Here is a 13,948-nt window from a genome sequence, read left to right as displayed (position 1 = left end):
ACTATTTTCTAAGAATCAATATATTTTCTTCCTTTGAAATAAATACAAACCAGTTTGAAAGGCAGGGACAATCTATGGGCAAGAGGAGGAACATGGGGACAGACCCCAGTCTTTTTTAGTACCAAATGACTCTGGCGCGACCCGGAAACGCAGTTACAAATGAGAATAATTTAAATTCTCCGATAATTACAGTATGTACAGCAGCAGGGAAGGGGGCACCTAGTGCCCCTCCTCTGGGCTAGGCCCTTGCCTGCTCACCTCCCATCTGCAGGGGCCTCAGGCCTCCAGGCAGTTGAGGATTCTCCAGGCCCGGGCAGACAGAGGCAGCGGGGCGGCCTGTCTTACACAGTGTCCTAACCGTGGCCTACTGCCCTGCCCTCCGCCCTGCTGTGAAGTGGCAGGCTCGCTGTGGTGCTGAGCCACCGCCAGCCCCTGGAGTGTCTGCACAGTCCAGCTGCACTCAGGGCGGGAGGGACCCCCCACCCAGCTTCCCCTGAGAATGGCCCCAAGACCAGGATGAGTCAGTGCAACCGGTGCCACTCCAGGCAGGGAGCAGTCAGTCGCTGTCACTGGTGTCACTGCTCTGCTCGCCCTGCACTTTGCTGCGGTGCTGCAGGGCCCGGTGGTAGGCGATTTGCACTGACTTGCGGATGTTGGACTTGCGGCCCTCCAGCATCTTCTCCTTGTCCAGATCCTGGTTCACACCCAGAGGAACCAGCTTGGTCCTGGGCAGCCATTGCCTACAGGATGAAGTAAAGATCAAAGTGGGCCATCTCGGGACAGCAAGAACCAGTCCTCCTCACTCCACAGGCTCATCACCCCCTGATACTGGGGTACAGATGATCAGCAGGTACAGTCCTGCCCTCAGGGAACCTCTCACAGTCGAGAGCTGACAAGGGCCAATCAGTCAAAAGCTGCATTAGAGGGGTCACCATGGGGTATTATGGGTACGGAGGAGAAGCCTGATGCCCACTGTTGTCTGTAGGCAACAAACCCGTGACCTTGGGTGGGGGGGCGTCAGAGCCGGAATGTGTGTGCCCGCTTCAACCTCAGCTAGTCCTCGGGAAGCTGAGGTGGGAAAACCAAAGCCTCCAGAGTCTGAGTGGGATCCTCAGCTAAGAGCTGAAGGTCCTCTGTTCCCTGGCTACAGCTACTGGTCAGCCACTGCCCACTCAGCCTCTCAGCCTCTGCATCTATACAGCCAGCTTGCCTCCCCAGTCTCAGGCTGAGCTCCTCAGTCTGCCCACACAGCCTACTGCTCTACTGCGGCATGAGTCACCCCACAGGCTCCCTGCTTTCTTTACCAGGTTCGCTTGTTGTCAAAGAAGAGGACGAGGTAGAGATGCTCGCGAGCTTCCTGGGTCATCTGTTCCCCTAGTTTCAGCACCTCCAACGGGGGCACAGGGATGGGGACTCCATGGTGGAACACACCTTCTCGGGGCATCTTTGGGTCAATGATCTGAGGATGTGAGAAGAGCCTTTTGGTCCAGTCTGCCCCCTCCCTGCCACACTGCTTATTTCAGTGTCCAAGGACAAACAGCATGAAAAGGGAAAAGGAGAACCCGACTGGGAACCTGCCAACAGCCCTGGGGTAGCACCTGCCCCAAAGTGCTCTGCCGAGGAGTCCCATGCCCACAGCAGAAGCGCCTACCAGAGCCGGGTACGATGGGTACCCACGGCACTTGGCCCACACGAGGTCCAGGGCATCCAATGGGGAGTCTTCATCTTCGGACAGCCAGCCAGTGCCCCGGCCCAGACTCTTCCTCACCACTACACAGAATGCGAAAGAGGCCGATCAGCAGGTGAGGGGCTGGCAAGGCCGTGACGCTGGGACTCCAGCATCCCTGGCCTTGGGCAAGGGTACTTACTGCTGTGGCCCACGCTGCGGCCAGCGCCCACGGAGTAGGCCTCATTCTCAGTGCCTGAGGTATCTTCACTGCTGTCTTCGGGGAACGTGCCTCGGGAGAAGGAGGGCTTACCCCGGCCTTGCTTTGAAGGTGTTGTGCTGTGGACGGAAACAGGGAATGGCATGATGGGTGTCCTGGCCCCAAGCCTCCAGGCCTGGCCAGTCTTAGAAAGCAGAGGCTGCAGGAGGGAACTTCAGACTCCATACTGCCAGGTCAGAGGCTAGCCCCCGGGGTGGGCACTGCCCAGCAGCCAGCAGCAGTGCATGCCCTCTCTTAAGGCAGCACTGGCCAGATCCAAGGAGTGTTACATCTTCAGGTGGTATCTTTGTCTTTTTAAAAAAAAAAAAAAAAAAAAAGATTTATTTTTTATTGGAAAGGCAGATATACAGAGAAAGAGAGACAGAGAAAGATCTTCCATCCGTTGGCTCACTCCCCATGTGTCCACAATGCCTAGTGCCAAGCCAATCCAAAGCCAGGAGTTTCCTCTGGGTCTCCCACATGGGTGCAGGGTCCCAACCAAGCCATCCTTGACTGCTTTCCCAGGCCACAAGCAAGGAGCTGGACAGGAAGTGGAGCAGCCAGAACATGAACCAGCACCCATGTGGGATCCTGGTGCATGCAAGGCAAGAATTTCAGCCACTAGGCCACCACATGGATTTCTTTTCTTTGTTTTCAATGCCATGCTGGCCAAACAAAACAGCTCTGCAGACCCACTACAAGGCTCTGTGGCTCCCACACAGCTGTTTCACCCAGGACATCTTTCTGCCTCTGACATTGACCTACTCTGTTTATTCTGTAAATCGGAGCCATCCTTCCCTGTCTGATACTGCTAGAAGGGTTCTAGAAGGGCATGCCTGGAGACCTGCTGTGATCTACAGAGTTAGTACCTGGTCCGGTCAGAGGCAGCACTGCTGCTGCTGCTGCTGCTGGACTCGGAGTCGGAGCTGCTGCGGGGAAGGTTGCAGTCGTTCCGGTAGACCAGGAAGCTCTTCTTCACGGGCTGGCTCCCCCCGCTGAAGCCATTGGCAGGTAAGTCTTGGTGGTGGGGAGGGGAGGAGGGAAGGAACCGGTCAGGAAAATAAAGAGCAGAGGTAACATGGGGAGAGGGACTCAAGAGCTTGGGTTCCCTTTCTGTGCTGGAAAATTCCCCCAACCTTGGCCAGGTGTGAGCAGCACCTATATTGTGATTGGCCAGAGTTCTGCCCTTTCCCCACTCCCGTCATTAGCTACTCATCCTAGGACACAAGTGACTTAGGGCAGGAGATTCCCAAGGAAGGTGAGAACAGAAAAGGTGAAGGAATGGGAGGGGGTCTGGCTGGGTCCGTGTCTCGGGGCCTCATTTTTCCCAACTCTAAGATGAGGTGATGGCATGAAAGGCAGCCTAGGGGGTCTCTCCAGCTCTCTCTCCTATGGCTGAGGCTGTGTGGGGTCTCTGGCGGGCTGGGTGATGGTGAGGCTCACCCATTGGGGGGTCTTCTGTGGACTTATCACTGTCGCTGTCTGAGCTCGAACTGGGCCGGGGGCTCCTACCCCGCTTGCGCTGACGCAGGGAGCCCATGATGGGGAGCTGGGGGGGCCCCACAGGACTGCCTCCGTGGCTGGGGGTCATCTGGCTCTCCCGGTTTTTGGGGGGCCGGCCCGGCCTCTTGGGCGGTCCAGCTGTCTTCGGGTTCTTTTTGGAGAACAGAACTGAGGTTCTCCTGCCCACCTCATGTGCGGGGGTTGAGGACATGTTGGGACCCAGGCCTGGAGCAGAGAAAGAAAGGAGAGTTGGTGAGGGGCCTGCTGGGGGAAGGGCAGCTGTCCAGGACCCCGCCCTGGGTAGACAGGACCATTTACCCCAGCTGGACAGGGGACAAGACTATGTGGGCATGGACTGGGATACAAACAGCCAGAGAGGCGGCTAAGAGGCCCCTGATGGGAGGATGAGGGAGAAAGTGTGGCTAGCTGTGCAGGAGGGACATCTGCCCGGGTCGGGCAGGCACTGAGGCTGTGCTTGCTTCGGGGTCTGCCCTGCCAGGGGGTTCAGACCTTTGCTCGTCTCCTGGCTGCTGCTCTCCTCTGCTGCACTGTCCGTCTGCCCATCCTTGTCACAGGCCGCCGGGTGCGGGGTGAGACTGCCTCGGCTTGAGGGGCCATGCCGCTCAGGCCCATCGCGTCCAGTCTCCCGCTGGTGGGCCAGCTTCCGCCGCAGTGCCGTCATCTCCTTCTTGATCATCTTGGCGCGCCGCGAGCGGCCCACACTCTGCTTGCTGGCATTCACTTCATCTAGCCGCTCCAGCAGCAGCTGCAGCTGCTCTTCCACAGGTAGGTGCTTCTGGTGTTCCAGCAGGAGCAGTCGCTCATCCTCCACTGTGAGAGTCAGGGCAAGTGGGAAGGTCAGCTGCGGGCAGTGCTGGAGCCTGGCACATAGCAAGGAAGTCACTCCACCCCATGCCTTCCTGCCAGCCAAAGCTGGAAAGCAGCACCGGGATGCAGAATGCGGGCTCTGCATTCCTGGGGACAGCCTGCTAGTGCTAGGCCCAGCTGCCTTCTGCCTATACCACCCACTCTCGGCAGCCAACCACCCTGGGCACTGGTCTCAGTGTGACTCATCACCCACCATCTTCAGCGTGCTGTGGGGCCTCGTCACCAGCCAGGTTGTGTGGGATATGCATGCCCGTCTCAAAGTCAATGCCCATTTTCTCTGCCTGGCGCCGGGCCTGGCGGAGCACAGTGCCACCTTGCTCACGGAGCCTCACTGCTGCACGGTAGAAGATGGTGTCCTTGGCATTGTACTTGAGGCAGTTGCTGACGATGAGGTTGAAGTCTTCCTCAAAATCATCAAAGTTCAGGTAGCGGTAGGCCTCCAGATTCTGCTTCATGGTGAAAAAATCCATGGGCTTTTTGATGTGGTCTAGGTAGTCAGGTACCTGGAGAGCAGGGTAGAGTGTCCGAGTGGAGGTGTGTTCCTGACTCCCCTGAACCCTGCTCCTAAGAGAGCCCCTCAAATGCCCCGGTGACCTCCTCCCACAAGTTAGAGGCAGGTGATGGGTGATGAGTCACATACTGAGGCATGTAGCACTCGGGAAAGGAAAAATGTGTAGTCCTGGCTTTACCAATCCCAGCTGTGTGACCTCCCTGGGCCTTGCCTGGGAAATGGTGACTGCACACCCTTTTGTAGAGGTTTCTGGAAGGAAATGGCTACAGCCACACTCCGAAACACCGTATGACACTCGGCTAGCTCTCTGAACTCCAGACAATGTGTAAAGAGGCTAGTGCCTCAGGCCTCTCATTCTATTTCTTTTCAAGAGAAGAGTCTGCCAGTCAGGGCCTAGGACTTCAGGGCTGGTTCTCTAGGTCCTGAGCTTGTGAAGTCTCTGTTCTAAGGTTCAGCACCCCACAGTGTCTTCCTGCTGGGTTACCCAGCAGGCAGACCAAGCCCCTGCCTCTGGGAGAGGTACACAGACTGTCTCCCACTCTGGGTCCTCGGGGTAGAACAAGGGTAAGACAGGGACCAGGTGAGACATCTGCCCCAGAGCCACCAGCCCCTCTCTTCAAGTCGACACCTGGTCTCTGGCCCAGACCTGGAGCAAGGATCCAGCGGGGAGAGGAACAGAAGAAAGGATGAGGGGAAGGGATTCTTACTTCGTCCAATTCGGTTACCTCAGATAGAGGGACCGGCTCGCTGAAGATGTTGCCCGTGTCCTTCTCCTGGAGCTGCTCCAGGGTTTTGCGGAGGAGGATGAGGAAGGGTGTCAGTTGCATCTCCATGGCGATCTGTTGGACCTTGATCTGATAAGGACAAAACCCCATCAGTCAGCACCAGGCCAGCCTGTGGCATAGATGGCTGGCTCCGGAGTTTAACTTCCTACCCGCCCCCGCCTGAAGAGACCTTGTCCCTCCCTCCCTCCATTCCCATTCCACCACCAGGAGGCTTCACAGACCTGAGGCTCGTGCAGGCCCTGCTGTCTCCCAGCTGGGTTCTGTTTCATCCTGTGTAGAATGGGGCTGGCTCAAGAACACTCACCGTCTCCCTCTTTAGTTTCTCTCGCTTCCGGATCAGCTCCACCAGCAGCCGGGCTCGCTCCAGGTCATGCCGGAGCCGCTGCCAGGATTTCAGCTGCTCCTTGAGGGCCCAGTTCTTATCCTCTGAATCTCGCTGCTGAGGGAAAAGAGGGAATCAGGAGATGGGAATAGGAAGGCCAGAGGGGAGCAGGGAGCCCAGGACTCTCAGGACACGAGCCTGTCCCACCACAGGAGCCAGCACAGTGATATCCTGGTAGTTCCTCAATCTGTGTGTCCCCAAGACCTCACAAAGCAAATGCCTGCTCCATGTTTGTTGAACAAATGAAAGAATGAATGAATGACAGGAACAACGCCTTCCCGCCAGACTTGTTATCCATAAGGACTTCACGCAGGGCCTGGTCTGCGGGCTGCTGGTAGAGGGCAGAAAACAGCCTATGCTCTCTGCTCCAGGAAGCCACAGCTGCCAATCTTGGTCTTCATCCCCTGGCCCTAGTTTCCCAAGCCTATAGGGCATTGGACACGGTACCCCAACTTGTTCACAGTTCCTCTGAGACTGCAAGTGTGTCTGCAGGCGCCGTAGCAGCGGGACCCCGTTCCGTGACTGCCGCTTCAGTGTCCAGTAGCTGTGCAGCCTCTGCATGAACTGGCTCTTCCTCGGGATGGTTAGGCGGTTGGTGATCTTACTGAGCCTGGGAACATGGAAGAGAGAAAGCCTTTGTAGGCCTGGGATGCCAGGCTGAGAGTGAGTAAACAGCACCGTGCATGGCCTCATGACAGAGGGGACATGATGCTCCCAGCTGGAGCTGGACTGCTTGCCGCGTGCACGGGACACTCGGGTAGGCCTAGCCCTCCGCTGCCACCACTGCTGCAGCCCAGAGCTCTCTCCAACCTGGTAGATTCTCTGAGGAAGCGCCAGCAGGACCTGTACCAGTCAACCCAACGGTGCGAGACTTCAAGGTAACTGAACAGCACAGCCCAAATAAGCAGCAGTTCACACCCCACAACTCCGTCCCCTGTTCCTGTTGCTCCTATCTTCATGATCAGGCCATTTCTTCCCACGGTGGCCGCTGGGTTCCATCCTCTTTCTTCCTAACTGAACAAAGGACACCATCCGCATGAAAGGCAGTTTAAAACGCCTGTGTGGTCTGTCAGCTACAGGCTGAGGTTTCTGGTTGTCAAGTATTCCATTCAGCTGACCTGCTCAAGACAGCCTGCTTCGGAATCTGGGTGGCATTTTGTTTTTTCAACTACTTTATTATTTTAGTGTCTGACAGAAGCAGAGAACCCAGCCACTCCACGTCTCCTACTGGGCTGTCCCTTGCTCTCCAGGAGGGCTGCTGCGTCCCTCACCTGCCTATCCACCTGCTCCCCGCATACCTGTGTGGTGGAATGCAGGGCACCGATACCACAGGAGCTGCTGCCCGCTTCTCTGCCAGGATCTTTCGCGCCTTCTTCATCTTGATCCGGGATTTGGCCTTGGCCTTTTTGACCTTCTCTGAGCTCCAGCCCTTACCCTCATCCTCCTCTTCGTCCTCATCTTCCTCACCCTCACTGTGGGACAGGGCGGGCAGACGGCGTGCTGAGCCCGGGGGGGTATGGATGTCACAGTAGGCTGTCTTTCGGACACTGAAGGAGGTGCCATTGGCACCTGTCTCCCGCACAGGTTCCATCTTCATGTACAGGCCAGCCTGCTGGGCGCAGGTCACGTGGAAGGCTGTGTAGCAGTTAGCTTTATGACACTGTATGCATGCCCCGGAGCCCCGCTGCTTGCAAATGTAGCAGGTAAGCTTCCAGCGAGCTGGTGGGATGTGCTCGATGCTGTCGATGGGCTCCAGGAAGACTGTGTTGGCGAAGCAGACCTCGGGGATCCACAGGGCACACACCACGTGGGCCCAGCGCCCATCATCTGTCTGCTTGAAGGCACCACCCTTGTTGGGGCACAGGGCACAATCCACAGCGCGGGAGGGTGACTGCAGGCAACGGCGGCAGAGCCACTGGCCCTCGGGGATGTAGGGGACGCCGTAGCACTCCTGGTGCACGGCGAGGTTGCACATGTCACAGAAGAGGATGACATTGCTGTTCTGGCACTCACCGTCATTACAGATACAGCACACGGCGTCCTCGTCCACAAGTGCATTGGGGTCACCTTTATTGTGACTCTCAAAGTAGGACTCCTTCTCTAGCCGGTCCATCAGATACTCGAAGATCTCCTGTGGAATGGGGCTCACGCCCTCCGTCTTCCGCCGTTCATTCATGATATCCAGCCAGATGTAGTCTTCCTCATCCATGTCATACTCGACCTCTTCATCCAGCTCCTCAGCTGACTTCTCGATGTACCTGCAGTACACACAGGCAGCTCGGTGTCACATGCCTGCCACTTCCTCCCTGACCAGGGAGGTGGCCCACGGCCAGCCCAGCACCTGCTGTGTCCTGGCACATGCACAGGGATGCCCACCTTAGCCCAGGAACTCAACACCTCCTGTTTTGCAGAAAAGGGCTCAAGGCTGTGGGCAGGGGACAGAGCTGCCTGTACTCCCCCGGGGAATGAGTCCAGGCCTGATGCTCCAGAGCTCCTAACCCAGACACAGGACACCATTTACGGAGCTTACGGAGGCTCACTCAGATGCCCAAGAAGTCAGGCAGCAGGGCCCCACAGGGTGGTCTGGATGAGGGCGCCAGGCTGAGGGAGGGAGGAGGTCCCTGTTTGTTGCTGACAAACCACAGAGAGGCTATTCAGCATAAATGCCAAGGCTTCCATATCTGGGACCCCCCCTGGGCTCAGGGTCCCCCAAATGGCAGGTGCAGTCAGTCCCCTGGACAGCCCAGTCAGGTAAACTTAGAGCAGTAACAGCTGAGAGAGCCACCAGGAGCTGGGCTCTGAGCCATCAGCCGGGCAGTCTCAGGGCAGCCACGCGGTGGTGGTCCTGCTGCCCAGCACACAGCAGGACACGGCAGGGCTGCCTCTCTATGTCCAGCTCCTGCACTCAGAGGCCCAGGAGACACCCGTCTGGGTGGCCTGGACTCTGGTACTGGGATTGCAGGGAAAAATGGGGTGGGCTTCCAACAAGCCTGGACTTAAACACTGCAACCTTCGGGACATTACTGTCCCTCTCAGAACCTCTGTGACACTGGAGGCACCAGGAGGTAATAACACCTGTGCACTGAGTCACTCTCAGGTCTGGGTGGAATGACGAACACAACAGGCTGACCTGAGCAGCCCCAGCAGGCCCTGGAAACCTCCCAGGTCCTGTCATTCAGCTCCTCTCTGCCCACAGCAGATGGGCTCTGCAGCCACGGTGAGAGCAGAAAGTGAGTGACAGTTCAGGACATTGACCTCCATCTACCAGCTCTGCCCGTACCACCTCACATTGCAGGACTAAGGCGTGGACGCTGGCTGATTCACCCCTCATGGGTGCTCGCTACTGCTCACTTGATCTCTCCCCTCCCTTGTGGGCGGAGGGGGAGGAGACCAGAGCTCCACAGCAGGCAGCTCCCTCTACGCTAGTGCCTCTTGCCTGAGGTGACCGCAGCTGCCTCCTCTCAGAGCCCTATGACTCAGGCCTCATGAGCATCTTCCCCCTCTCCAGCCAGGCTGCCAGCTTGCTCAGCACCAGCTCTCGCTCTTTTCTTTGCTGCGACATAGGGCATCATGGGATGGTGCCCAACACCCTCCCACGGCCTCTCCGTTGGTTGCTGTGGCACAGAGAAGGCAGGCTGCCTGTTGGGGACAATTCCTGACACAACAGCAGATTGTAATGCAGGCAGAAGGGACGGTACTGGAGAGACCTCAGATTCGTCAGATGCACAGAAGCCATTATTTCTGAAACTCAGGCAGTCTCACTGACTGCAGAAACAAATGACAGGCAGCATGCTAGCCACCTGCTGGAGAGGTGCCAGTGGAGATCCCCCTGGGCAGGGAGGTTCCCCAGGGGAGAGTGCCTGCAAGGAGCTGGGCTGTGGCCGAAGAGCGAGCTGAAGAGCCGGGAGGATGAGGCAATATCATGGGTGGTCAGTGCTAGGAGACCCGGAAGACAGTGGAAAGGCAGAAGGAGAGCTGAGCTGAACCGATCGAAGTGTAGAGGGTGGGGGCCCCTGGGCAGACTGCACTTCTGGTAAAGACACGCTTCACTGCACAATGCCTTCCCAAGAGATCCTCCCGAGGGGCTGGGCTGGGCGCAAGCCCCAGATGAGGCCAACAAAGGCTGCTCTGTAGGTGTGTAGCCTGTGTGAATGTGGAGGCTCCATGCAGAGCTCAGGCTGTGAGCCACTGTGCAGCTCCAACTTGTGTCTGTCGTTTTACAACCAGTCCCCAGCCCTATGCAGGACAGAAGTAACCATGTGAGTAAAAGGGCCCCTGGAGATGAAAACACCAGGACAGGTGACCCTAACAGCACAGCTGAGGGGAAACTGCCCTTGCCGAGAGCGGACTGTGTTCGGGACCTTGGGCCCTAGTGGCCCTGGTCTTGACCCTTCCGCAGGCAGAGGCACACCTCACAGGGAGGGGGAGCAGGACAGAGCAGCATGGGGCAGAGCAGAGGAACAGCTTAGCCCTGGACTTACACACAGGCAAGGCACTGGGCATGTAACTTCCGGCACATAACTGTCCTTAGGCCAGCCACACTCTAACTGGTTCCTACACCTGTGAAATGAGAACAGTACCTGCCCGACAGTTGTGAGAACGCGGGAGTAATTACACAACTCTCCACACAGGGCCATCATGGGACTGTGCCGACGAGGGCCCCCCTCAGCAGGTGCATGGTTGGTTCCTCTCACTGCCTTTCTTCTACCCTGCATCGCAGTGACTCTCCTGCCCAACATCCCGCAGGCTGCTGGGCCTTGTCTGACCAGTTTTCCCGAAGACGACGAGAGATGGCCTTACCGGTAATAGGAAGTGGGCCGGGGCGGGGCGTCAGGGGTGTCCTGTTCCAGCTCCCGGTACACCACCTCTGGCAGCTTGGGCGTGGTGCTGGCAGAAGCGTGGTGGTGGTGGGAGTCCTTGCGCTTCTCTTTGTTCTTGTGCTTGCCAGCCTTGGGGGTGGCGGCCGGGGCCTCCGCATTCTCCTTGCTGCTGCCGTTCTCCGGCGCGTCCCCGGGGACCTCCTCATCCTCAGACACCACATCCAGGTTGTCAAAGATGCTGATGCGGTGCACGCGGCCATGCAAGTCCACCTCCACCATGCGCTGGGCCTGGGCGTAGCTCATCACCTCACGGCCTGGGGACTGGGACACCTCCGAAGGGCTGGGTGACTGCTTGTTGGCGGGGCGTGACTGGCGCCCCTTCTTCTTGTGCTTGCGAAGTGGGGTCTGCTGCGGGGGTGGCGGGTTGTCGTGGTCATAGTGGTAAAGGTGGTACTCGATGCCACTGTAGCTCTTGTAGACCTTGCGGCAGGTCTCCACCGGGCACTCGTACGGTGGCTTAGTCGCCCGCAAGTTGTGGCAGAAGGTCTTCACGTCAAAGTCCACCCCCATGCTGTCAGATCTGGAAGAGAAGGAGCAGTCAACACCGGCCTGGAGGAGAGCTCTCGGTCCCTGACCCTGTGCTCGTGAGCCCGCTGTCCACCTCTACAGCTGCTCCAGTGCCACCTATTCCACCGTGTCCCTGGCCCGGGCTCCGCTTCCCCACCCTGCATATCACACAGCAGCAACGGCCATGTCTGTAGGCTGACCAGGCTTCCTGCAGCACCTAGTGCCCGCAGCATCATGCCCACCTTCTCCAGGATGGTACTCAAGGCGCTTTCCATGTGGGGCTCTAGCCTTTCCTCAGTGCTTCCCACCCATCCAGCTCTGCCGCCTCCTGAGCAACCTGCCTGCCCTGCAAGACAGCGTCTCTCTGGAATGTCCCCATCCTCTCTGAGCAGTGCGCTTCCACTTATTCTGGCTCAAAGGACACTGCTGCTAAGATGTCTTAAGCCCTCCCCTGGGGACCTCTCCCTGTAGCACCCACCACACAGGAAACTCCCAGTCAACCCCCCATGACTAGGAGCACTGCAGTGCCAACCCTAGAGCTGACCCGTCCACCCAGGACCCAGTGTGCACCAATACTCGGGTCTCAGCACATGAGTGAGCCACCTGTTGCCCAAACAGCTGCCCAGTGGGATCACTGGGGCCAGGAGGGCTGGGATGAGGCTCGGCTTGTGTCCGAACCCTCAAAAGGAGGCCAGAGAATCTGTCTGGAATCCCAGCAGTAGTGGCCATGCTGCTGGCCTTGGCATTAGCCCGGAAGATGCACTGGGGACCGAAGGAACAGCAAGGTCACTTTGTCAAGGACAAGAGCACGTGCTGTGTGGGAGGTCTAGGTCCAGAGAACACAGATGAGGACGCCACAGGGCAGACCCGCCCAGCCCTCCCAGGCGAGTGGACACAAGGGATGGCCCAGCCTCCAGGACACCCAGCTCAGCCACGGCCTGCCCGGATGTCCTCTCTGCTGGTCCGAATTCAACAATTCAGGCATGGCCACCCGGAGCTCTCTGACCAAGCTGACCTGTTCCGGCCTCTCCCTTGCTGCAGTTCAGTCAGGCAGGTGAGCTGCCGGCCAGCAGCCCCTCGTTTCCTCATCCAGTTCAATTCCACCCCACCGCCGAGTCCTACCTGCCTGCTTTATCTCTCAACACCAACCTACCAGACACACAAACAAGCTTCTCCGTTTCCAAGCCCCAGCTGTCCCAGGTGACCGCAGTGGCCCTGGCTCTGCCGCCCCCAGGCACTACATCCTGCTGGGACCGGCAGGCAGAGGCACACAGAGGGAATCAAATCAGGAAGCCCGCGGGGGGCAGGGCCCGGGGCCCAGGGGTGTGGCGCTCACAGCTACCCGGGGGAGCTCCGGGGGCGGGGGATGGAGGAAGTGGGGGGCGGAGGGCCTAGCTCTTTCTCCGCCGTGCCCGCCTCGCACGGCCGGATGCAACCACATTTCCCCTTTGTGGGAATGCAGCGAGTTCACCACGGGGCCCCTCCTGCTCTAGCCACGGCCGCCGCGAAGGCTACTGTTGGCCGGGGGAGTGCCCACCAGAGTGAGGCGATGCACTGTCAGCTCCGCCGCGCCCGGTCCAGGGGGCCTCCCCGTGCCGCTGGCCACTCCCGCAAACTCACCGGCCACCTCGAGTCCGGACTCATCGCCGGGGGCGCCCGCCGGGGCTCCGACCCCTCTCGGGGAGGCCGGCGGGGGAAGGCGGGCCGCCAAGGGGGAACCCCACCTCCGTAGGCAGCGTACCTCGCCACCCCGGCCCCTGGCCGCCCCCTTCCCCACGCTCCGGCCCCTGCTGCCCGGGATTCCCGCGCTGACCCCCGGCCGCTCCCGGGCCCGCCGGCGCCCACAGGGGCTCCACTCCGTCGGCCGCTGGCCCGCTCCGCAGGTCTCTAGGCTGCTTGGCCTCGGGACCCGGCGCGGCCGCAACAATAGAGGCTCCCGGAGGCAGCGCGGGGACGGCAGCGGCGGGGTCCGTGGCGGCAAAGGCAGTGGCAACGGCGGCGACGGCGGCGGCGGCAGCGGCGGCGTCTGCGCAGGGTAAACGCGGCGCCGCGGCGCAGCCGAGCGGCACTTTCGCCACGGCTCCCTGCCGGCCCGCCGAGGCCCCAGCGGCCGCGCTCCGGGGCCGGGGAGACTCCCGGGAGTCTGACAGGGCTCGTCTAGCACCTCCATCCCTGCAGCCGGGTTTCAGGTCCCGGCAGCCACGGCGCGTGGGATCCGGGGACGCAGGGCCGTTTGTGGCGAATCTGCGGGCGCGGACAGCGAGCGCCGGGCTGGGCGAGAGGAGCCCGCCCTTCTCCCCTCCCCCTCCTGCGGGCGCGGCGGCCGCGGCGGGGACCTGGCCTCGGTCTCCGAGAAAGGCGGCGAGGCGGGGCCGGAGGCACGGGGCGGGACTCGGGGGGCAGGCCCGGGGGCCGCAGGGACGCGGACCGGAGCCGACTGCGGGGCGGGGCCTGCCTGCGGGGGCGGCGCTGAGGAACCGCAAGGGGAGGGACCGGCACAGGCCGAAAGGTGGGCTCCCCGAGGGTGCCGGGGGGCACGGGAGCGGAGCCGGCGCTGACGACGCGGG

The 13,948-nt window shown here is 59.9% G+C and overlaps 1 protein-coding gene across 5 annotated transcripts; it reads right to left on the bottom strand.

Moving 5' to 3' along the window:
• Positions 1 to 4: 4 nt before the first annotated feature.
• Positions 5 to 13,423, bottom strand: BRPF1 (bromodomain and PHD finger containing 1). 5 transcript variants are annotated; one of them, XM_040995138.1, is made up of 14 exons: positions 13,002 to 13,423; positions 10,795 to 11,394; positions 7,293 to 8,252; positions 6,442 to 6,604; positions 5,917 to 6,048; positions 5,535 to 5,681; positions 4,510 to 4,819; positions 3,939 to 4,259; positions 3,369 to 3,653; positions 2,795 to 2,942; positions 1,869 to 2,005; positions 1,652 to 1,770; positions 1,305 to 1,459; positions 5 to 740 (listed from the first exon to the last, which is right to left on the bottom strand). In XM_040995138.1, exons 2-14 carry the CDS (start codon positions 11,382 to 11,384, stop codon positions 557 to 559), a joined length of 3,651 nt encoding a protein of 1,216 aa, XP_040851072.1. In that variant the 5' UTR covers positions 11,385 to 11,394; positions 13,002 to 13,423; the 3' UTR covers positions 5 to 556. The 5 variants fall into 5 exon arrangements, with proteins under 5 accessions (XP_040851072.1, XP_040851073.1, XP_040851071.1 ...); XM_040995139.1 differs by having other exon boundaries at positions 5,553 to 5,681; XM_040995137.1 differs by having other exon boundaries at positions 5,917 to 6,051; positions 13,002 to 13,422.
• Positions 13,424 to 13,948: the final 525 nt, after the last annotated feature.

Source organism: Ochotona curzoniae, unplaced genomic scaffold, assembly GCF_017591425.1.
Source record: "Ochotona curzoniae isolate NIBS_2020 unplaced genomic scaffold, NIBS_Ocur_1.0 contig_908, whole genome shotgun sequence".
NCBI classification, from domain to species: Eukaryota; Metazoa; Chordata; class Mammalia; order Lagomorpha; family Ochotonidae; genus Ochotona; species Ochotona curzoniae.
This window is presented reverse-complemented; position numbering and strand designations above follow the sequence as displayed.

Coding starts and splice junctions, on each gene's coding strand:
- BRPF1 (XM_040995137.1), bottom strand. CDS start 11,384: ATGGGGGTGGACTTTGACGTGAAGACCTTCTGCCACAACTTGCGGGCG. Junction 5,682..5,916: donor AGAAACTAAAGAGGGAGACG/GTGAGTGTTCTT, acceptor TGTCCTTATCAG/ATCAAGGTCCAACAGATCGC. Junction 1,771..1,868: donor CCGCAGCGTGGGCCACAGCA/GTAAGTACCCTT, acceptor CATTCTGTGTAG/TGGTGAGGAAGAGTCTGGGC.